The sequence below is a fragment of the Dipodomys merriami genome, unplaced genomic scaffold (assembly GCF_024711535.1).
Source record: "Dipodomys merriami isolate MVZ:Mamm:240054 unplaced genomic scaffold, mDipMer1.0.p SCAF_305, whole genome shotgun sequence".
Lineage (NCBI taxonomy): Eukaryota > Metazoa > Chordata > Mammalia > Rodentia > Heteromyidae > Dipodomys > Dipodomys merriami.
In genome coordinates this window covers 999,676-1,024,667 of record NW_027204549.1, presented here as the reverse complement: position 1 = coordinate 1,024,667, position 24,992 = coordinate 999,676, and the positions used below count along the sequence as shown (strand labels likewise).

Genomic DNA, 24,992 nt, shown 5'->3' with positions numbered 1-24,992 from the left:
ATTATCCTGTTTCGGTTCTGCTGTTCTCTCTCTCTCTCTCTCTCTCTCTCTCTCTCTCTCTCTCTCTCTCTCTCTCTCTCTCTCCCCCCCCTCCTCTCCCTCTTCCTTTCCCCCCTCTCTCTCCTCTCCTCTGTCTCTCTCTTTCTGCTGGAAATATGTAAAAAAAAGTTGCCTATCCGTACACATATAAAACATTCTGCATTTATATATTAATCTACACATCTCATTCTGCTTAGTCTATGGAGATTTCTATTTCATGGAATGAATTATTGTCCTGTAGATTTGCAAAATGAAGCTTATTCTATAAGTATTTCATTTTGTATTTCCTAAGGAAAGAATATTCTCTTTCATTACCACAGTACAGTTAGCAATTTCAGTGGCTTTAACCGAGTTAGAATATTAAATCTATCATCTCTATTCCAGTTTCATCAGCGGACCCATTAATGCGGCGCCCCCCCCCCCCAGTCCATGATCCAGTTTTGTATCATATATTGCGTTTAGTCATATTATCATATTAGATTTTCCATCTTTTTCTGCTTACAGCTTTGTCTCTAAACTGTAGACCTTGTTTCCTGATTGGGTATTTCCTGTCTGGCTCTGACCTAGTGTTTCCTTGCAATCATATCCGGGTTACACATTCCGGTAGTATATGCTCTGGCCTCAGCCTTCCAGGCCTTCACTGTGTTACCCTAGTTAGTGTCGCCATCATATTCATATCCCTTAATAACCAATTATACAGTGGTAAAGTGTGCCTATTAATACCAGTCCATAGGCACATTTTAACACGGTAACTCATAACTCATTTCACTTTTATGTTTAGTATCCTTTGAGAACTTTTACTTGAGCTAATCGTTTCCTTGAGAGTCAGCATTCTATTCACACTTGCCAGTTAGTGCTTGTCATGATTCTGAAAACAGTCAGTCCCTCCCTTCTATGATGTCCCCTCCCCCATTTATTTGTTAATTGAATCTCACAGATAGGGAAGGATCCACAGATTTCTAACACATGCCACTCCCATTTATTTTGGTGTTTGTATTTTTCCAGTAGGAGCATCTTCATCCTGATTACTTGTTCTGACATGTTGTGTTCCCCTGCCCTTATTTTTGTTACCATTTTCTTATTTCTGGCATAATGAAATAGTGCAGGCTAGTCTTGTCCTTTACCACTATGTTGTTTCCCCTCATCCCTGATAGCATTCATTGCACTTAAGCCTATTGTGTCTTACAGCTCCTCCAGGTTTCTTTGCATTAGTGTTTACACAGTGCATCCTCTGACATCTCTTATTTTTAACCTGCCTTTTCAGTTACAATAGTATTATTTTTTATAGTAAATAGCTTGGTTTTCATCTTTCAAAATTCAATCTGTTTTTTTTCCCCCTTTTTTGTGTTGGTCCTGGGGCTTGAACTCAGAGACTGAGACCCTGTCCCAGTACTAGTACTTAAGTATAACACTCTACCACTTGAACCATAGCTCTACTTCCAGTTCTTTGGTGATTAATTGGAGATAAGAGTCTCATGGACTTTCCTGCCCAGGCTGACTGTGAACCACAATCCTCAGATCTCAGTCTCCTGAGTAGCTAGAATTACAGGTGTGAGTATTCGGCTGTTGGTGGTTGTTTTTTCTTAATTTGCTTTTAGGCCATTTACATTTAATGTAATTTTGGAATATCCTGGTATACTTAGGCATTTCTCTGAGGACCTCTGATTCTTTAAATTGATGAAAGTGAGATCACAACTAGCTACTTGTCTAGAATCTTTGTTGAAGTCTTTCTAGGCTCTTTGGGCAGCTTAGTATTCTAAATAGCAGAGACAGGCTCATATCGTGGATGTAGATGCATATGCATCCTGTATGTCTGTTTATGTGTGAATCTATTTGTACTGACATCGTTTAGAGGTCATAAATATACAATACAACAGTTGTGTTTATTTTAATCCCTGAAGGGTTCTTTTCTCTTATTCTGTTTGTGCTTTTCTTTCTTTCTTTCTTTCTTTCTTTCTTTCTTTCTTTCTTTCTTTCTTTCTTTCTTTCTTTCTTTCCTTCCTTCCTTCCTTCCTTCCTTCCTTCCTTCCTTCCTTCCTTCCTTCCTTCCTTTCTTTCTTTCTTTCTTTCTTTCTTTCTTTCTTTCTTTCTCTCTCTCTCTTTCTTTCTATCAGGATTCTCACTGCAAATAGGATCAGCCTGGTAATTGTTCACATAGTTTTATAATTGTTCCACCTTACTCTACTGCTGTCTTACAAAATAGGCCCGTGAAGAGTTCAGAACTGATTTTAGTTCTGTCTCCCCAGCATTCTGTGTATGCAGCCATGACCTTCAGTGAGGGTGTGTCTCTTAAGTTTTCTTGCCTCTCTCAAGTCTGTATGTGTTATTTATTTGATACACAGTTAGTTGGCTTTGTCTCACTTTGCTTCTAGTTCTTGTGTTGTTTTCTTTTCCCTTTGTAACAGTTTGAACTCAGGGCCTGGGCACTGTCCCTGAGCTTTTTCACTCAAGGGTAGCACTCTACCACTTTGAGTCACAGCACCACTTCTGGTTTTCTGGTGTTTAAATGGAGCTAAGAGTCTAATGGACTTTCCTGCCTAGGATGACTTTGAACTGCGATCCTCAAATCTCAGCCTCCTGAGTAGCTAGGATTATAGACATGAGCCACTGGTGCCTGGCTAAAAATAACTTAAAATTTTTTAATGGTTATTTTTAAAATTCTATTAATTTTATTTATTGTTTATGCAGTATTAAAAAACAAACCCAGGGCCTCGTGCATGCTTAACAAGTACTCTACCACTAAGCTACATTCCCAGCCTAAGGGTAACTTTTTTTTTTCTTTCTTCTGGTCCTGGGACTTGAACTTGGGGCTCTGTACCAGAGCTTCTTTTGCTCAAGGCTAGTACTCTACTACTTGAGCCATAGTGCCGCTTCCAGCTTTTTCTGAGTGTTTTGCTGGAGCTAAGAGTCTCAGGAACTTTCCTGCCCAGATTGGCTTCCAACTGTTATCCTCAGATCTCAGCCTCCTGAGTACCTAGGATTATAGACGTGAGCCAGCTCCTGGCTAAACCTAACCTTTAAACTACTGAAAATATGTATTTTAGTAATGCATTAATCGCCCTCTAGAAATACTATACATGGTAGCACATTTTACTCTTGATCCAAAGTATTTCTGGTTACTCTTCCACCATTTTATTTTATGATAGTGACTAACATTTTTGTCAGCTAATTGTAACAAATGATAATATTGGAACTTACCAGTATCTTGGTCCATCTTTCTTTTGTGCACTGCCTGCTATTCATGATAACACCCTCTCCCCCTTACCTCCTTGTCCCTTCCTATCCCCTTTACAGACACTTCCACTCATACCACCTCACCACATCCCCATTCCTACCTGTCTTTCCTTAGGTTTCAGGCTAGTTGGTTGTTCTGTGGGTTTAGTTCTCTGGGTTCAAGAAAAAATTAAGGTTCTGTAGATTGTCCAACTTTTTCTTGTTATTGGGCTGAGAGTTCCACTATTTTCTTCTTTCTGTGTCCTCAACAGACTCAGTCATTTCCCTGAAAATGACTTAAATCCCTAAATTGTACCTAATTCTAATATAATTTTCTTAGTACTGTGGAGGAGGGAATGCCAGATGTTCTCTATCTGGAACAGTGCTTTTGTTACTGGATTAGACAGAATGCCAACGGTCCCTGTGCTTTCCTGTTTACCTTGATGCAGTCAGTTTGGAAAGGAGAGAAGTACTGGCACTTGGGCATGCAGAGGAGACATTGTTTCCAATATTAGGGTGGCAAAAAGTACCTCTCAGGACTTGAAAACAATACTTTATTAAATCCAGGCTATTGCATTCTTCAGTGTGGGTTAAGAAAGAAAACTTTAATAGGGATTATTGTAAACATATATAGCAAAGTGTATACTGATGTTCCCCAAATACTTATCAACTTAATTATCAAGGCTGCATAATATTTCCTGCCTACTACTTATAACGCTTGTTCTGAAGCATATTTGACTTAGTATCCTTTTATATACAAGCATGTAAAGGATTATGCATTCTTTATACACAGGATGTACTTTTTTTGTTTTCTTTTTTGAGCCAGAGTGTTGCTGTGTTGTTGTATAGTTCAGGCTGGTCTTAAACCTGTGATCCTCCTACCTCAGACCCCCAAATGCTAAGATGATCTGCTGAACTATAAGTACTTCTGTTGAATAGACTAGGTGTAGGTGCATAAAGATAGCATTTGCAAGTTTTGCGCAATTTGTATTCCAAGACCTCTCATTGTGATTGGTAACTATGCACAGAAAGATTGGGGGTGAGGGGAGCAAGGGTATTTATTTCCCTTGGTATCTATAGACATTGGTATCTATAGACCTTTCTCCTTGAAAGGTCTGTTTCATTTAGTACATTGAAGTTTGAGGAGATAGCCCATAATATTGAACTTACACTCACAAATTCATTTTTATTATTGTTCTGACCTATTCAGAAGCGAAGGCAAAATTACTTGACTTCTGCTTATATTTTGAATTGTGTTCATGTGTAAGAATTTAGTGTTTTCACTCAGTTTTTTAAAGCTTGTTACTTAAAAATTATATTAGATGATACAGAAAAATTACAAAAATAGAATAGGAAGTTCATATATACTATCACCCATTTTCCTTTGCTGTTAACAACTTATGTAAGCAGGGTACAATGACGAAAAAGTAGTTAACCATGATTTTATGTTCTTATTTCAACAGCTGCTGAAATAGCCCAAGAACTTGAAAACATGGAGAAGACTAGGATGCGCCTTGAAGCAAGTAAACTCAACGAGAGTGTAGGTTAAGGGGGGCTTTTCCAGTGTCTGGGTAGAAATGAAGGAAAATTTAAAGCCAGCTATATTAAGTTGGTTTAGTAAGGAATGTACTAGAACATATTTCTCTGTGGAGTAGTATGGTTTACTTGCAGCTCATCTTCGGTACAGTATTTGTTCATATTTGTCAGACTTATGGAATAAAATATAATCCAAACTACAGAGTGATTATGGGTTAGAGTTGCATAGAAAAAGCTTGTGCTTTTGTATCAGGGAGCTTTGAAGTTGGCCCTTTCTCTGCTCATTGCATTTGATACATAATCTCTGTGACCCCCTCAAGTCTTCATCTGTGTAAATATGGGGCTGAATCGTGTGACTGCTAAGATCCTCTGTCAGCTGGGGCAGTTCTGTAATTCTCAGTTAATTATGCTTATGGATATATTAAGCACTTGTAAGAGTTTGTGAGGATCAGAGTTTCTGTTGAGCTGTTCAGGGAATCAGAAATACAACGTTCTTCATGCATACCTTTCTCTAGGTTTGTGGCCCAAAATTTCAGGAAAGGAGTTCCCAAACTAAAACAGCCATTGTGTTCTATGATACTGGAGGAAGCATTTTCTGCCTTCCCAATTAGATTTTATTCTAGGCCTCTGCTAATGTGTTTGTAAAGTAATGACCTCAGGGAAGTAGATTTATAACCAGCAAGTGGAAAAAATGGGATTTCCATTGACTTTATTATTACCTATGTTCTAACTGTAACGTGGTAACTGCAAAGTGGCCTGCAAATAAACTGCTGGTCTTTTCAGGTCTGCAACTGAAGAAACCAGCATTAGAAATTTGCCATGTATTGTATTATTGTCTTGTATTATTGCATTTTCTTTCTATATAACTTTTTCACTATGACTTAGAGGATTTAGGTAGAAAGGAGAGGAAGACAAGATGTGCTTCATTAATGGTTAATGTCTTCAGTTTTGTTCCTAGTATTGTTGCATAAATGAATGTGGGAAATGAAATTGAAAACAGGAAATTTAATGGATTGTTTTGTTAATACTTCATGTATTATAATGGCATGAAAAAATTATTATTTTTTTGTTCCGGTCTTGGGGTTTTAACACAGGGCCTGTGTTCTCTACCTGAGCTTTTTTTGCTCAAAGCTGGTGCTCTGCCACTGGAGACACACAGCTCCATTTCTGGCTTTTGGTTAATTGGAGGTAAGAGTCTCACAGACTTTCCTGCTTGGACTAGCTTTGAACTGCGATCCTCAGAGCTCAGCCTCCTGAGTAGCTAGGATTATAACCAGCTCAACAGTCAGTATTATTACATTTTTTATTGATGAAAAAAATCAGTAAAAGTGTAGTTTGATCATAAAAAGCAGCACCTAGGAATTATCCTTTCTAGTTGTATATAAAATAGAGATAAGAGATTATTTTTTCCATTTTAAGCATCTGCTTTTGATATTTTCAAAGTGTATATTATTTCATTTTTATTATTCAGATAGAGTTTTAAATGTCTTTCTTGATTATTATTATTTTTAGATGATGGTTTTTACAAAGGACCAAACAGAAAGTGAAATAGATGAAATTCACAGTAAATACCGTAAGTTGCACATTTGCTTTTATTAGCAAAGAATTTGGGTTGCTGTTTGGTATCTTAATTTTTAAAACTATTTTATATTGATATTTGATACAAACTCATGTTAATATTGCCTCAGAGACTGAATATGAGTTGCGTGTTTACTCAGACTTCTTTTTGTACTATGTAACTGCCTTTTGATTTGTGACTAATGTTCTGCTTTGAGCTTATTACTAAGTACTTTGCAAATATTAATTAGTTCTCTAAAGCATCTCTGAGATGAGTATTGTATTAAAATGGAAACATTCCTGACTTCATCCTGCCCTCAGTTATAAACTTTTGTAAGGCTTTTCAATACCTGAATAGTTTGCAAATTTGTGACAAAAAGTTTAAAGCTTATTATTCCCAACCTTTTCCTTAAAAACGTCTTTCCCAAGGTAGCATCCTACTATTCCTGTTAATGTTTGTATATTGGCTGTTTGTTTTTAATATAAAATGAAATATCTGGCAAAGAGTAAGTTGCTAATAAATGTTGGTTGAGTGTCTAGTTATGATAGATTTTGATGGTGCTCATGGAGGTTTTTCAGTTAGGGCTAGGTATATTTTGAGAGGAAGGGTAAAGTACATTTGGACTAGATAAATGTAGAAATGCATGTTAATGTAGGAACATGAGCCTGGAGTAGGCTTAGGCTGTAGCCAGAGCAAATCAAATCACTTTTCTTGTTGCTAGAAAGTTAAGTATGCTCTAAACTTCCTCTGATAAACTTGGGAAGCTGGAGTTATTTTTTCTTAGAGAAGAGCTAAAAAAGAGAATGTCAGATGATCACTCAGAAAATGTGAAAGTAAGTTAGATAACAAAATATGTTGTCTAACAATTGTAACATTATTAAGGAAAATTTAAATTAATCAAAATATGCAAGTATTTCTTGCCCAGTGTTTACTTATTTTAGGAATCAATGTACCCTTACTAAATCAGCCATATCAAATTAATTAGTCCTACAATGTGCCTCAGTGTATACCTTTTAAGATTTCAGGTGTTTCATAAAGCTTAATTGCTTACCCTTAATATAAGGCTTTAAATATACTATGATATATCTTCTTGGAAACATTTTTTTTTGTGTGTGAAAATACTGTACAGAGGGGTTACAATTACATGGGCAAGATAATGAGTACATTTCTTATCAAACATTTTAGCCTCCTCCTTTGTTTCCCCTTCCCATCCTTTCCCATCCTCCCTCTGCCCCCCCTGCCAAATCCCCCCCCCCACCAAAGTTGTGAAGTTCGTTTTTGACATAACGACTTGTACATCTCATTGTTAGAATGGGTCCACCTGTATCCCTATTTAAATGATTAATTTTTTCCCTTCCCCTCCACAAATTATACCGACATCAAATACAGTGAAAGCAGGGGTTATACTGTGGAGAAGGGACGTACAAAGCAACAAAGAAATAATCTTATAAATGTGTTAGAAACAATCGTATGAAAGAAAAAAACATTTGAATACATATCTTAGGGTTCATTTCCCTAACATCACATTATCTGACCTTTTCTGCTTGACTCAGACATATACTAGTGATTGCAAATAAGGGAGACCATGGGACCTATGTTTCTTTGGGCCTGGCTTACTTCACTTAATACAATTTTTTCTAATTCTTTCCATTTCCTAACAAATGGGGCAATGCCATTCTTTCTGATGGAGGCATAGAATTCCATTGTGTATATATACCACATTTTCTTTTTTTTTTATTGTGAAAATACTGTACAGAGGGATTACAATTACAAGGGCAAGATAATGAGTACATTTCTTATCAAGTATTGTAGCCTCCTCCTTTGTTTCCCCTTACCATCCTCCCCCCGCCCCCCTCCCCACCAAAGTTGTAAAGTTTGTTTTCGACATAACGACTTGTACATCTCATTGTTGCAATGGGTCCACCTGTATCCTTATTTAAACGATTTGTTTTCCCCCTTCCCCTCCACAAATTATACCGACATCAAATACAGTGAAAGCAGGGGTTATATCGTGAGAAGGGACATACAAAGCAACAAAGAAATAATCTTATAAATGTGTTAGAAACAATCTCATGAAAGAAAAAAAAACATTTGAATACATATCTTAGGGTTCATTTCCCTAACATCACATTATCTGACCTTTTCTGCTTGACTCAGACATATACTAGTGATTGCAAATAAGGGAAACCATGGGACCTATGTTTCTTTGGGCCTGGCTTACTTCACTTCATATAATTTTTTCTCCAAGCCTTTTCATTTCCTAACAAATGGGGCAATGCCATTCTTTCTGATGGAGGCATAGAATTCCATTGTGTATATATACCACATTTTCTTGATCCATTCATCTACTGAGGGGCATCTGGGTTGGTTCCATATCTTAGCTATAGTAAATAATGCTGCAATAAACATAGTCGTGCTGGTAGCTTTAGTGTGGTCTTGTTATACCATATTTTCTTGATCCATTCATCTACAGAGGGACATCTGGGTTGGTTCCATATCTTAGCTATGGTAAATAAGGCTGCAATAAACATAGTTGTGCTGGTAGCTTTAGTGTGGTCTTGTTTGTGAACATTTGGGTAAATGCCCAAAAGTGGGATTGCTGGATCATAGGGGAGCTCTATGTGGAGTCTTTTGAGGAACCTCCACAAAGTCTTTAGCCCACTTATTTATTGGGCAGTTGTTTCTTTGCAGATTTGTTGTTGGGGGATTTAATTTTTTGAGTTCCAGGTATATTTTAGATATGAGACCCTTGTCAGATGTGGGGCTAGTGAAGATCTTCTCCCAATCTGCGGGCTTTCTATTGATCTTGCTAACTCTGTCCTTTGCCATGCAGAAGCTCTGCAATTTCATTCAGTCCCATTTATCCAACCTTTCTTTGATTTGTTGTGTTTCTGGTTCTCTATTAAGAAAATTTCGGCCTGTGCCAAGGAGACCTAGGGTTTCTCCTCTTCCATCCTGTAATGTTTGCAGTGTCTGCTTTGACTCCGAGGTCTTTGATCCATTTGGAGTTGATTCTGGTACAGGGTGATATATAAGGATCTAGTTTAGTTTTCTACAAGTAGTTAACCAATTTTGCCAGCACCATTTACTGAAGAGGCTGTCTTTCCTCCATTCTATTTTTTTAGCTCCCTTATCAAAGATTAGATGGCTATAGGTCTGTAGGTTCATTTTTGGGTTTTCAATTCTATTCCATTGGTCCTGTGGTCTGTTCTTGTGCCAATACCAAGCTGTTTTGATTACTAAGGCTTTGTAGTAGAGTTTGAAATTTGGTATTGATATTCCTCCAGCACTGTTCTTTCTGTTGAGGATCGTTTTTGCTATTCGGGGTCTTTTATTGTTCCATATGAATTTTTGGATTGCCTCTTCTATTTCCTTGAAGAATGAGGTTGGAATATTGATAGGTATCGCATTGAAATTGTAGATAGCCTTGGGAAGTATTGCCATTTTCCAGGAGCATGGGAATTTTTGCCACTTTCTAGGTTCTGTTTTGATTTTGGAAACATTTTTATGACTTTTTTTTTTTGAGTTGCTGGGGTTTGAATTCAGGGTCTTTCATTTATAGGTTGGGGCTCTACCAGTTGAGCTATGCCTGTAGTCCTTGTAAACATTTTTATTAAAGTTTTACATACATGTAATTTAAAAAATTCCATTTCTATGAGGCTTATTATAAAATACTAGTCCCTTGGTCTTCTACCAGTAACCTGTAAGGTAACAGCTGACAGTGTGACTAAATGATAATCTATATATTTTCTTCGGGTGTATGCCAGTACTGGGGCTTGAACTCAGGGCCTCAGACTGTCATTTGGCTTTTCTGCTCTAGGCTGCTACCATTTGAGCAACTGCTTCACTTCCAGTCCAGATAAAAGTCTTTCAGACTTTTCTGCCCTAGTTTGCTAGGATACTAGTCTAGTTAGATCAGGATACTCGGATCTCAGCAACCTTTGTAGGTAGGATTAGAGACATGAGCCAATGGTGCCTGGCTAATGATATCTTTTTTTTTTTTTTGGGGTCGGTCGTGGGGCTTGAACTCTGGGCCTGTGCGCTGTCCCTCAGCTCTTCAGCTCAAGGAGAGCACTCTACCACTTGAGCTACAGCACCACTTCCGTTAATGATACTTTTGAGTAGATAGTTCATTAGAAGGGACAAGAAACAGTAAGCAAACTAGTACACAAGTGATCACCAATCACTGCTTCACAGACAATATGGGGATTGGGAATAAACATAAAAGACTAAGTATGCTCACGTGAAATGTATATCCCAGTAGGTAAAATGTATAGTGGTTATTTAGTGATAAGTGCTCTCAACACAAAGTGAAGGAGTTGCTAATTTAGCTTTGATGAGCAGAAAGGTTGCTTCCAGAGGTGATGAAATCAGAAAAGGCCACAGTATGGTCTTGTCTGGTGAGACAGAAGCAGAGTAGGTAGAAACTGTTGTCTTCCAAAGTATATGTGCCATTGTTTCCTGTCAACAACAGTGGATGCAAGTTCTAATGCTTTGCATCCTCATCAGTAGTCCTATCTGTGCGCTGAGCTTCACTATTTGCGTAGGTGTAGAGTGTTGCCTTGTTTTAACTTGTATCTTCTTTCTCAGGCATCTTGTGATACCCTTCTTTTCCACCTGTGTGTCATCGTTGGTGAGGTATCTGAGTCTTTAAAAGTAGTTTGTTCAGCTGGGCACCAGTGGCTCATGCCTGTAATCCTAGCTACTCAGGAAGCTGAGATCTGAGGATTGCAGTTCAAAGCCAGCTTGGGCAGGCTTTGAGAATCTTATCCATGAGAATCTTATCTCCAATAAACCACCAGGAAACGAAGTGGTGCTGTGGCTTAAGTGATAGAGTGCTAGCCTTGAGCTGAAGAGCTGAGGGACAGTGCCCAGGCCCGGACTTCAAGCCCCATGACCACCACCACCAACAACAAAAAAAGTGGTTTATTCATTTTCTTATTGCTGAGTTTTAAGAATTCTTTGTATATTTTGGATGATAGTCTTCTTAAAATCAGATGCATCTTTGACATTTCCCCATAGTTTATGTCTGTTCTTTTCATTTCACTGATATTCTATCTGAATAAATATGAAAACAGGTCTTGAAATGATTAGTAGATTCCAGGGTTTGTACTCTGGACAAAGAAAATCCAATTTAGGGACAGAAGCATTACATAATCCTTTAAATAGAAGCCAAGTAAATAGTTGAAAAAGTGAATACCCATTAATGACAAAAACTTTCAGTTAGCTCGGATTTCTTCAGTTTGATAAAGTCTACCTCTACAACAGCTACAATTAATATACAGTGGTAAAACTGTGCCTTTCCTTTACTAGGAACAGGGCACAAATGTTGATTCTTGTCAGCTTCATTCAGCATTTTACTATAGGTCCTCAGCAGTATGATTTGGCAAGAAAGAGAAAAAAAAACAATATACTCATCTGCATATTGGAAGAGACAAAGCTTTTACATTATAGACAGCATGTTTATCATTCACAAGTGATTCAAATCATAAATATGTGCCAATTAAATATTGTGAAAATGAATGACGTTTGAAAAGACACTTAAGAAAATGAAGAACCACAAGTTGGAAAAAATATCAAAGTTTGTAAAGTCTGGTGGGTGTTTTGTTTTTGTTTTTGTTTTCATTTTTTGGTGGGTCACAGGGCTTTAATGCAGGGCTTAGGCCCTGTCCCTGAGCACTTTGAGCCACTGCTCCATTTCTGGTTTTTGAGTGGTTAGAGTCCCATGAAGACTATTTTTGTTCAGACTGGTTTTGAAGCACGATCCTCAGCTCTCAGTAGCTAGGATTACAGGTGTGAGCCACTGGCACTTGGTTATTTATTTATTTATAATTTTAGTGAGTGAAAAAATTTGGGTAGATTGTTCATCACGAGATGTTCAAATACAAAATGACATGGAAACATGTAGTTAGATTTATTAGTCAATAACCTTTAGTAGACTACAAGTGAGGTGAAGTGATCTTACACACTCACTTGCAAGGGCAGCAGCAGTTGCTGGGCAGGGTGTGGAGCCGGCATCTAAGCACAGCGAATCCATCTATGTGCAGTCGAAGCATACTTGGTAATGAAAATGAATCACTTTTGGCATACGGAACAAAGGTTTTGGAGTAGCTTGACAAATTTAAATTTGTTGAATGTGGACTTAGCCATCAGCTCTCACAACTACTTGAGCTACTTAAAACTTTTAAGAGGTAAATTCAGGACTCATAGCCAGCAGAACAGAGATGTTTACACTCTAGAGTACTCCTTGCCAAGTGGCAAATCTCCTAAAACGAGGTGAAGAGATGAGAGGGAACAATTTTATTAGTCATAATCGGTGACATTATTCACTTTCTGTAGATATTAGATTTCTTGGGCCAAAGCCAAAGCAGTAGCTGCCATGTAGCTTTGCTTTCCAGCTTCACAGCTGTGGGACAATTAGATTTAAACCAGAAAAGGAAAATCTCTTTTTCTCAATTTGGAATTTTATTACTTTGCAAGATAAAGGCATTAAGCCTCCTTAATATTAATGTGATTACTTTAGCAAATTTCTTTCCCACAAATCTGTTTCCTGGTAGCCTGAAAAAGAAAAAAATGGAGAATTGCCAGGTGTTGTAGCTCATGCCTATAATCCTAGCTAATACTTAAGAGTCTGAGCTCAAAGGATCTTCGTTTGAAGCCAACGCCCAGCAGGAAAGTCCTTCCTGTCCTGGAAACTTATCTCTGGTTAACCACCTAAAAGCTGGAAGTGGAGTTGTGGTTCAAATGATAGAGAGCTAGCCAGGAGATAGAGAAGCTCAGATAGCATCCAGCCCCTGAAGTCAAGTCCCCAGGCCTGGCAAACAAACAAACAAACAAAACTTTCTCCTTAGGGTGGGGTTCGAGAAGAAACCTAAAGTAGCCAACAAAAGTGATAGATAGCTTATTGCCATGTTTATATTTGGGGAAGGGATAGAGAAAGAGAAAGAGGCTTCTGTGGTCCCTCTAGTCTTTTGTCTTCTGCTTGGCAGCTTTTGCCTTAGCTGTGTTTCTTTCCTGAGGCGACGCTGCTGTGCTGCTGAGCTAGCTTGTACGCCTCTTGACACTCAGTCCATCACTTAGGGATGGTTTGCTTTCTTCATCCATCACTTACGAGATCATTTTAATTTCAGGTAAAAAACATCAGAATGAATTTCAGCTTCTGGTGGATCAGGCCAAGAAAGGATACAAGAAAACTGGTTGGACATCAGAAAACAAAGCAACGGGAAAAGGTGAATCTGCAAGAGGGCTCCTATCTGGGTGCATGGGTGAGAGATTATTCAGAACAAACATATGAAGTTCATTATTTATCTTTAATATAAAAAGAAAGTAAAACCAAGAGAATTTACTCTGGAGTTACTAGGTATTTGAAATGGGAAAAAGTATCTTTAGATATACTTCAAACAGCAGTTGTTGAATATAAACTAAGTTTATTACTCTGGGAAAAGTGATTCAAAAAAATGTCCTGAAGAAACAATCTCTAAAGTCTATCTTCCATGCAGTTAATGAAAAAATCGTAAGTTCCTCAGTAGTTTAACCTTGAGGATATTTTCTAGGTATGGGATTTATTGCTGTAACTACTAAGATGTCCTACAAAGAAAATGAATTATTTTTGTTACAGAACTCTAGTGTTTACTTTAGAGTAATGCAGTCTATAGCTAATGTACTTGAATGTTCCACAGCCTATGTCACATGTTATTAATTCTGATTCATTTTAAAATTCAAGATTAATATTAGGTTTCTGTTGCCAAGGCCAGTGAACAGAATAATCCATTGTAACGTCTTCTTTCATTTAGCTGTTTGTTTCTCTTGTTTCTCTTTTTGTTTGTCCAACTTCTCTCAGAATTCATGTAGGTTTTTAAACATCTGTTCCTTTATTTTGTTGACAGTTCCTATTATTGTTTTTTGAGCTTATTGTTTGGACTTGCTTCCTTCTTACACTCACTTGAGTCCTTTGCTATAGTGTTACTGTTTTTTAAGAGTGACACATTGTCTTGTTTATTCATGAATTTCATGATCCAGGATTTATGCATCTGGTTTCAGGGTTTGTAGGGACTGAATGCTCTCAGTTGGTTTTTTTTTTGCAGCTTCCTTAAGATGGGGCAATGGCTGAATATTTATTGGCTGTATTGAGAGGTGGGTCTTTGTTCACTCACAGTCGATCTCAGTGCTCCAGACAAGTGTGAGACTTTTCTTCCTCTTAGGGTTATTGTAGATGGAAGTCACAATGTGCTAAAGAAGAGGAGTTACTACTCTGGTTATGATCTTTCTTTCTAGATAAATTTAGGATCCAAGGTATATCTTTGTTCTTTGATAGGAATAGAAAAATCAAGAGGGAAGGCCTGTTGGAATAATGTTAGGTATTTTGTTATACAGGGTGCGAAGGGGTGGGAGTTAAGCTTTATAGGAGATGTAAATGGTGAGGTGGAGTGAGGTAATTGGAAGAGGGGAAAAATTAAAATTGTGTTGGGTTGAGTGCAGTGGAGGTGAAGTTAAGAAAAATGAGTAGGTATGTCAAAAGTATCACTCATGATCAAGGAGGAAGGAAGAAAGAAAAAGAAAGAAGGGGAAGAAAAACCGGGAAAAGACAAATAGGCAAACAAACTAATAAGATGAACAGGAGCAGAAAGCAGAAAATGCAAAACAAAACAAATGAAAGAACAGATGATGCTAATAGTAGTATAGTTTCCAGGTGAGATTTAGGTACTGAGGGAAATTAAGGGGTGGGGAACAGGTAAGAGTGAGTATGAGTTACTTGTATATGTAGGAAGGGTATAAACAGAGAGGGACTATATGTGAAGGGGATGAAACATTTAAAACATTAGACTGAAAGAGGTGATTGGATTCAGATATGTTGGTTTTGGCTGAGAGGTGATTGCTGTGAATGAATGGGGATATTAGAGAGGTGGGAGTATGAAAGAGACAGACACTGACAGATTGAAAAGATGGATTTGTATAGCATCATACATTCATGCACCTTTTTTATGGTAGTAGGGACTGATTTTAGGGCCTTGAGCCTATTGGACAAGCCCTCTACTATGGGAGCTATACCCTTAGTTTGTTTATCAGCTAGGGTCTTGTGCTTTTGCCCTAACAAGAGTAGAGTCCTCCTACTTCTACCTCACAAGTGGCTAGGATCACAGGTATGCACCATCTCCTTTGAAGACCTTCATTCTGAGATCTAAGGCTAGATTTGGACAGTCACTGGCTTTAAGTGACCTCAGATTTTTGAATGATGTTCCCAACAGGGCTTTTATCTTCTAGAAGCTACTGTACATGGGAAAGAAGAAAAGAATGCAGATACTGTGCAAAAATAAAATTCCTGTTCCATGGTTTGTCTGCTTGATTGTGTTTTCCTGGCCAGTTGAGTGATACCATTGCCCAGAAGCCTTGAGTCCCTGCGTGACTAGTTCCCTTGAAGGTGCTCTTTGTGAATGTGTTTAGAAGAGGGGATTCTTGACTTTCTGATGACCCTAGGGTTGGTTCTTTCCTTTCCCTGATGGACCTTGTTTCTGTAATGGTGGCTTAATGATCATCAGGCAACATTAGCTTACATTTTTGTGATTTGTGGCATTCAAAAGCTTAATTATTTCTGGAAAGTGTATCTTTAATTTCCAAAAAGAAACTTCAGAAACAGAATGTGATAAAGAATTAGTAGAAATACTGTCATGTCTGATTAGTTTTTCTTTTCCGTAGTAAATACATCTTATTTCGTAGGTTCAGGAAATACATCTTATTTCCTAGATTCACTATCATGTATTAGTGACAAAGATTGTAGTTTTCTTACTAGCTGATCTTGAATTTTTTGTTATACTTATTAGTGTTCTCTGATCTTGAAAGTATGCAGGTACTTCTCAGTAATGTATAAATAGAAGACCCATTAGAGTTAACTAGGTTTTCCATTGGTTCTTTTATTTGTTTTTTTTTCCTTCCCAGGTACTGGGGATTAAACCCAGAATTTCACTCATTCTAGGCAAGCAGTGTTCTTTGTCCCCTCCCATTTGTGGTACTAAAGGAAATATTAACTTAATCCTGGGAAAACATAAAGTTCATTGTGGGACTCGGTAACAACACAGTCATGTTGGTTCTTGTGTCCTGGCTGTCATTAGAGTTTTGGAACCTGTGGCATATACTTCTGTTTTTTGTTTTTTGTTTTTGAGTATTACTACAAATATTAAGTGTGATGGAAGTTGTTGATTTTGAAGTTTCTCTTCAGTCTGTTTCTTTCCAGTTTTCCATTTTTTTTTTTTTCTCCCTTTTTAGGACAGGAAGATGTTACAGTGAAATTCTCAGATACCACCTTGGTAACAAACCACTCTCTTCAGTCAAAACCAGGCTCCCCAGGGAGATCTGAGCCCGAGGGACCAGATGATTCTTCTGGCTGCACTGATATTCAAGAAGTGGCTCTTTTCTCATCAGAGTCAGATTCATGTAATAGGTAAGGAACATGTAGCACCTGGTGATTTCACAATTCTATTTCCCATGTATACTGAGATGGTGCTGGTGGTCCATGCCTATAATTCTCACAGTGGCAAGCTGGGAGCGGGGAGTGTAGTGCCTTGACCACAGAGTGACTGTTTTCCACGTTCAAGCCTTTGTTTAGGTCATTTTTCTAGAGTTGGGAAAGAACACAGGATGGGAAATGAAATTGATAGTGACTTGTATGGCCATACCAAATCAAGAAATGGGGTACTGCTATGACAGGATCTCTAGAGGTCATATTATTTCTCCAGTTATGCCAAAAGATAGTCTCTTTTTAACTCCTTTGCCTACACATATAGTGCACAGTCTTTTTTTCTCTTTTTACAAAATAATGGCCTGCAGAGTCTTCTAAGCTGGAGCAGAACTACAATTCATTTTAGTGTGGGGATGAAGCTGCCTCTAAGGTTGTAATCAATAGCATCTTTTCACTTAGTCCTCAATAAAAATGCATTGCCCCCGGCTTGCCAAAACTTGGAAAACAAAAGCATTCCCTTCTTGGTTAATAAGAACAATAAGTTAATTTACAGAAATTTGGACAGGCCTCTTGAACTCCCAGAAATCATCTGACAAGAAGCTATGTAAAAATCCAAAATTATTATTAATTTATCATCTGTTTCCAAGCTGGTAAGAGAAGATCAACAAAATAGTAACAATTTCAATTCTAAAAGATACCCTTACAGGAAAAAAATTAAGTTGGCAATAAAACGCACTTTAATTATTCATATTGAACATACCCATTGAATCTGAAAACAAGGTTATTCTTAGTTGTTCATCTACCACTTTATGAAAGCTTGAATACCATTCTAGCACAAAGAAAACCAGCCTCTTTTCAACATGATAATAGTCAGGTCGACATTCTGTATGATGAAAATTCTCACAATGTTTCCGTGCACATTAGGCCTACAGCAGCATGACTCCTCTCTCACAGAAAGTATTTTTATACGGAAAAATAGTATGGTTTTCCTGTTTAATAAAGCCCATTGGGTGGGGTGCTGATGGCTCACACTTGTAGTCCTAGCTATTTAGGAGGCTGAGATCTGAGGATCACAGTTGAAAGCCAGCCTAGGCAGAAAAGTCCGTGAGACTTATCTCCAGTTAACCACCAGTGGCACTGTGGCTCAAATGGTAGCGCACTTGCCTTGAGCTGAAGAGCTGAGCAGGGACAGTGCCCAGGCCCAGAGTTCAAGCCCCACGACCGACAAAAAAAAAAAAAAACATCAGTGTGTCTGGCCATACATCTGTTTTTTAGAAGCATGTGTTTATAAATGATTAGCACTAAGTTATCGCTGGCTGATAAAATTGTAGAAGTTTATTCCTCTGGTTTTTCTTTCATAATAAACCCACATAACATGTACTTTTAAAAAGTACTTTAGAAAATTTAGGGCTTTACAATGAAATAAAAAATGATTAGAAAAATGGAAATTTTAATACAAACACGATACTTCAATGTATGTAAATAATAAGTATAGTTCTAGAATTAAAATTCATAACTAGAATTTATTTCCCACAATGGTTAAGTAGTAGAAGAATGTACAGCTTATTTACCAATTACTACACCTTTCAGAAATTACAAGATTGTACAAAATCTCAGCAAAGCCACTTGAGTGTACTGCCTCAGTCCCTTTCCACTGAATCTTGACTAGTACAGAAACAAAACTTAGAGAAGATAAACAAAGATGACATACCTCTGATATGCTATGATTTCACTAGAGAAATTCGATTTTGATTGGAGGTGGGGAAAGAAAGGAGTCCCTGTCCCACATTCCTGGAGAGAGAGTGGAATTGGTTAGAGCAGATGTGGGGTGTCTGGATCCCTCTCTATGCCTGTATGTTTCCTGTCACACCAGCCAGTGTGTGTGTGTGTGTGTGTGTGAGACAGAGACAGAGACAGAGACAGAGACAGACAGGGAGGGAGGGAGGAAGGGAAGGAAGGAAGGAGGGAGGAAAGGAAGGAAGGAGGGAGGGAAGGAGGGAGAGAACCTTCTTCCCTTGCTTGCTCACTCGGGTGTTCCTGGCCTCCTCAAACTCCTTTAGTTCCTGGACATTTAGTTTTGATTTGTGTTTTTAATCATGATAGCCCAGGCTCTAGCACAGCTCTTGCCCTTGTTGGGTGTAGGTAGGACATGCTGCCCTGTAGTCTCTCAGAGGAAAGGAAACCTGCCTTGGCTTGACAGAGGAGATGTAGGAGAGGGGTGGCAGGGAGGCTTCTCAGATGGGTATCCAGAAGGATGAGAAGCTTATGAGCAAAGCAGTGGAATGCGAGAGATGGAGAAAATCAGTGATCGGGGCAGCAGGAAACAGGGAGAGAATTGTAGACACCGTTGATACACAGATGATACACAGATTGCAATCAGACCACCAAAAAAAAAAAAAAATCCAGACTTTTTAGTGGTAGTCCAGAGGATTAAACTCAAGATCTCATGCTTGTTAGGGCAAGCATTCTACTATTTGCACAACATTGCTAGTCCTTCTTGACTTGGGTTTGTTTTTCAGATAGGGTTTCATGCTGGTTGGCTTTGGGCTACAGTTCTCCCACCTTTGCCTCCCAAGTAGCTGGGATTACAGTTGTATACTACCATGCTTGGAGAAAGCTAAACTTTTTTTTGGGGGGGGGGGGGTCTGGTCATGGGGCCTGAACTCTGGGCCTGGGCGCTGTCCCTCAGCTCTTCAGCTCAAGGCTAGTGCTCTACCACTTGAGCCACAGCGCCACTTCTGGCTTTTTTCTTTTTGCTTATGTGGTGCTGAGGAATTGAACCCAGGGCCTCATGCATGCAAGGCAAGCTCTACCACTGAGCCACCTTCCCAGCCCCAGAAAGCTAAACTTTTAAAAGTGCATTTCTGTATAATCTATCAGATGTTCTATGATATGAATTCTATGATAGGAATTCCTGCCCCGTGTGCTTGTGTATTTTTAGCTTGATTCATAAAACTGAGATGGGATTTTGACTGGTTTAGAATTCAGTTCATAATAGAGAAAAGAATGAGTGCTTTGAGAAGACTTAACTCTGACAGAACTGCCCATTCCTTCTAAATATTGGACACATAATAATTATTTTGGGTCAATATTCCCAGACCCTCAAAGAAAATAAAAAACCAGGATCATCTTGTTCTTGTTTTGGTGACTAAAATTGGGTGGAATAAACATAATTTACAATATAAACGCTTGGGATTTTGTGTTTTAAATTGGTTAATCAAGACAGCATTGGTTACAGTCACCTTAGAAGCGATTCAAGTCAGGCCCCATCCCATTTCATCTCGTTTGTGGTTTTATTTTTTTCCTCCGAGACTAAGTATCTGATACTTTTTGCTCCTTGGCTGGTGCTCTACCATCTGAGCCAGGCCTCCAACCTCCCACTGGTGATTTTAAATCAGAAGACCAGATGTTACAGATCTCCAGGTTTTCCCCATGCATTGTGTCAGGATTAGGATTTTTGTCTGGCTACATTTTAGATGATCATTGCTTCCTGCAATAGTGAATTAGAACGACCCTGAGAAATTCCAATTGCCTGTTTCCATTCTTGTCCTGTGATGAACAGAAAGCACTCCATTCTCACTCTCTGAAATGTCATCTCAGAAATCTCTGGAGTATTCATTTGCACATCTTCTCTGTGCTCTGTGCTCCCAACCCAGGTACATTCTGGAACATGAGTACCTAGAAAATTGCTGATTTTGCTCACTCCTATTGATTTTACCATGTAAGTGGAGTGCATTGTTCTTGTATCTCAGAAGAATTCAAGTGTTACAGGATGATGGGTTTCTCTTGTAGAGGATTTTTTCCCCCTTTTCTGTTGATTCTGCAAAGCCCATTATAGCAGCCTTTAAGATATCATTAACATGTGGTTTTAGTTACGTGCTGTTTGTTTCATGAGTACATTTTACTAGAGCCATTTATAACTTGTTTGTTACTGGGTATAGGTGATGGAACACATTAAAAAAATGTCAAACATCAAGATCATTAAAAGTTTGGGGAAATAACAACTTTGGAGAGATAATTCTTCTAATACACTTTGATCCTTTAGTTTTAACACTTCATTTCATGTGGGAACTGAGTCTAAAATCTAGTCACACAGGTGAGTTTTGAAATTCTTGTGCTTTTTGCACAGACTTTCAGATGGGAATTTTATGATCTGAACTTTGGTGGATGTAGGCATCCTGAGGAGCTGTATTCTATAGATGTTGGCCTTTCTAGGTGGAAGGCACCTGGTTATAGCACCGGTGTCATAGCCAACCCTGCCATCTCTGTCTCAGAGGCACTTGTAATCAAATTAAGGCTTAAGTGACAACAAAAATTCAACTTTGGAATGCTGCTTGTTTTTGTTTTTGTCAGTTGTGGGTCTTGAACTCTGGGCCTGGGCACTGTCCCTGATCTCTTCAGTTAAGGCTAGCGCTCTACCATTTGAGCCACAATGCCACTTTCAGTTTTTAGATAAGAGTCTAATGGATGTTCCTGCCTGGGCTAGCTTTCAACTGAAATCCTCTGGTCTCAGCCTCTTGAGTAGCTAAGATTACAGGTGTGAGCCACCAGTGCCTGATGCTTTTTTTTTTTTTTTAATACAAGTTGTTGAACCTATTGTGATTTCTTTTAGTGTTTGATTTCTGTTTGCATCAGTCATTTATACCATTGATAGCTGAAAAAGCTATTTTATTCTCCTGCTCATTTAGCTCGAGAGCTTGAAGCTCTGAATATTTTGGTAATTCAAAAAAATTTCATTTCATCGACTTCCAGGGTCGGATTCTTCTTTTGTTTCTTAGGTCAGTTTGTAAGTTAGCTGCAAATACAGATATTTAATTCTGCTTCAAACTTGAATTTTTCCTGAGAGCGGGAGGGCTCCACTATTTGGAAATAATTTAATGTGCTTATATTTCTGTTCAAAAACACCCCAAACATTCCTATACATATTTTTATGAGAATTTAAAGTCAATGGTCCAGAAAGAGCGCTTCTCTCTTTAATTGAGTGGTCTAACCTTTTTCCTTGGCACTGGTAGAAATCAATAATGTTTTAGTATTGCTGGGATCCACAGGTATGCTCTAGTTGGTGCCCTGGGCTTCAAGGGCTGAGGCCTTAAAGTAAAGCTGTATGTTTGCTGAAGTGTAATTGAATGAATAGAAGAAATATTAAAAGTATCAAGTTTAGCTGGGCACTGATGGCTCACACCTTTACTCATGAGGCTGAGATCTGAGGATCAGAGTTAAAAGTCAGCTGGGGCAGTAAAGTCTGTAAGACTCTTACCTCCCATTAACCACCAGAAAACTGGAAGTGGCACTGTGGCTCAAAGTGGTAGAGTGCTAGCCTTGAGCAAAGAGCCACCACTAGTTAGATCAATATAATATGAAGGACCGGTTTTGCAACTTTAATTTTTCTGAGCCTTTCTCTCTCCGTCAAACTGGGAGAAAGCCCAGGGTGCACCTATGAATTAAAGTTAATGCGTATGAAGTAATTAACACAGTAGTTGGTAAAGGTAGATGCTCAGAAAATGATTTTTTTTCTTGTTATTCTCACTGAGTGGTAGTCTTTTTAAACCTAAAATGTTTAGTATTACAACTAAAATATATGGAGCTGTTGGACATCCTATGGAACAGATTAGCAAGAACAGCCGTTTGAGGAAGAATTCATAGTAGTGGGCAGCTTTTGTTTAAGTATCATTGTCTGGTAGGCTTTGTAGACTTTCCATCCATACTCAATGATCTGTCCTGTAGGGTTTTTTTATTATTTATTTATTTATTTATTTATTTATTTATTGGGTCCGATCATGGGGCCTGAACTCGGCCTGGCTGCTGTCCCTTAGCTCTTCAGCTCAAGGCTAGCGCTCTACCACTTGAGCCACAGCACCACTTTCAGCTTTTTTCTTTTTGCTTATGTGGTGCTGAGGAATCGAACCCAGGGCCTCATGCATGCAAGGCAAGCGCTCTACCACTGAGCCACCTTCCCAGCCCCAGTTTTTTTATAATTTTATGTTGCATATACTCAGTTGTACTCAAAGAGTTGCACTCTTAGGAGAAGAGATGGAGGGGGTTGAGGAGAAGAGATAACTATTAGAGAGTAGAAAAGTTCTACCTGTAAGTAATTTTTAATCCACAGAATTTTATAGCAGATGCTTGCATTTTTTCCTAGCCCGCAGTACCCTGCGTACCTCTTGTGCTGGATAAATAACAAGTTCTGATGATTTTGCACCCTGGTGTCATAGAAACAGTGGAAATCAAAGACTAAAGTGGTGCACACAGTGACAGCTTTCCTAGGGCAAATTGAAACATAATGCTGAGGCAATTATTTGGGTAATTCAAAGTCCAATCTGTTTCATGAAAATGGAACTGGCAATTGTTGAACACTTATTGTGTGCCATGCTCTGGGTTGAATATTAAGTCTTGTATTGCTTCATTTAAAAGATATCCCTGTAAGGTGTGTGTATTATTCTGACTTTGCATATGAGGACACTGAGAGTTAGCAAGGTTATGTAACCTGTCCATGGTCTCACACAGCAGGTGACAACACACCTTAATGTTGACGCTAAAATCCTCACAGCCTCCAAAGGTGTTTGACATCTTTTCAGCATTCTTTTTTTTCTTTTGGTAAGTGGAGCTTTCTCACATATAATCTATATAAGATCCACTCTAGCTGGGCACTGTAGGTAACAGGAATGAGCTTCATGCCTATTATCCTAGCTACTAAGGCAGCTGAGATCTCGGCACCTCAGTTCAGAACCAGCCGGATAGAACCAGACAAATAGAAAATATTCTTATCTCCTGTTTACCTGCAAAAACCTAGAGGCGGAGGCATAACTCAAGTGGTAGAATGCTAGCTAGCCTTGATCAAAAAGCTGAGTGTGAGTGTGAGGCCATGAGTTCTAGCCTCAGTATCAGCACATACATACACAAAAGCAAACCAAGATGCATTCTGGCTTGGACTGATGGTGTTAGAGAGTCTGATCTGAATGCCCCTCCCCAGGGGAGCTGTTAGCTTTTATGTGTCAGAACTCATGTTTATAGAACTTCTTAAAATTTAATGATCGGGGGAAGGTGGCTCAGTGGTAGAGTGCTTGCCTCGCATGCATGAGGCCCTGGGTTCCATTCCTCAGCACCACATTACACAGAAAAAGCTGGAAGTAGCACTGTGGCTCAAGTGGTAGAGTGCTAGCCTTGAGCTGAAGAGTGGAGGGACAGCGCCCAGGCCCAGAGTTCAAGCTCCACAACTGACCAAAAACAGAGAAGGTGAAGTTTATTCTGAAGAAGTTCTTTGTTCTAGGTTTAAAAGTTGTATTTGCTTGGGATTGTGAATGCTCTGACGTTGGGTATGCTAGAGTGAGTAATTATCTTTTTTTTTTTTTTTAACAAGACTTGAAAGTATTTTAAAGGAGTTTTTGATCTTCAGGACATAGTAAAATTACTAAGACTTCAAAGATTGCTCAAAAGGAAGAGATCTGTGAGTGTTAATTTTAGAAACATTGGATGTTAGGCCCAGTAAGTACTCTTTAAAAAGTCCTATTTAATTTCAGGAATGTGACTGTTGAGTAGAATATAGCTGAGTACATTGTGTTAAAAGAGTTGAACAAGCCAGGCACTGGGGCCTCACACCTATAATCCTAGCTACTCAAGAGGCTAAGATCTGATGATCACCATTCAAAGTCAGTGTAGACAAGAAAGTACAGGAGCCTCTTATCTCTAGTTAATTACCAAAAAAGCTGGAAGCGGAACTATGGTTCAACTAGTAGAGCACTAGCCTTGAGCCAAAAAAAAAAAAACAACAACCAAAAAACAAAACAAAAAACCCACAACAACTCAGGGACAGAGCCTAGGCCCTGAGTTCAAGCCCCAGGACTGGCACAAAAAAAAGGGGGTGGGTGGTTAGAAGTTCTAGAAGTTCTGTAATGTAGCAGAGCATTGTATATATCAACTCTTAGAACCTCAGTGGTGACTAGAGTTGAAACTGCAAGCATAACAGGTCATCTTGTCACTCCATGGCAGGTAAAACTTGGACTTCCCACTTGGACTGACACAATGACAGTCCACTGGTTGCTTTGGTGATTTTTCTGGTAGTGCCTGAAGTGTAGTAGATAGAAGGTCTTTGGGGAGCCACCAGGCGGGCTGGGCAGTGGCATTAAAGGCACAGAGCAAGAGGAGAGTATAGGCAACTCTCGGTGTTTTTGTGAATCTCCTCTACTGTCTATTTCC

General features: G+C 38.7%; 1 protein-coding gene across 3 annotated transcripts in view; it reads left to right on the top strand.

Annotated features, from left to right (window-relative positions):
- LOC138840887 (E3 ubiquitin-protein ligase RAD18-like) overlaps window positions 1-24,992 on the top strand; it is a 72,726-nt gene that overhangs the window by 30,493 nt on the left and 17,241 nt on the right. For 2 of the 3 annotated variants that reach the window (XM_070041279.1, XM_070041276.1), the window contains 4 exons: window positions 4,716-4,792; window positions 6,301-6,361; window positions 13,477-13,575; window positions 16,607-16,781. In XM_070041279.1, coding sequence (XP_069897380.1) covers window positions 4,716-4,792; window positions 6,301-6,361; window positions 13,477-13,575; window positions 16,607-16,781 — 412 coding nt within the window. The remainder of the gene's footprint in view (window positions 1-4,715; window positions 4,793-6,300; window positions 6,362-13,476; window positions 13,576-16,606; window positions 16,782-24,992) is intronic. The other variant, XM_070041277.1, reaches the window with a different exon arrangement.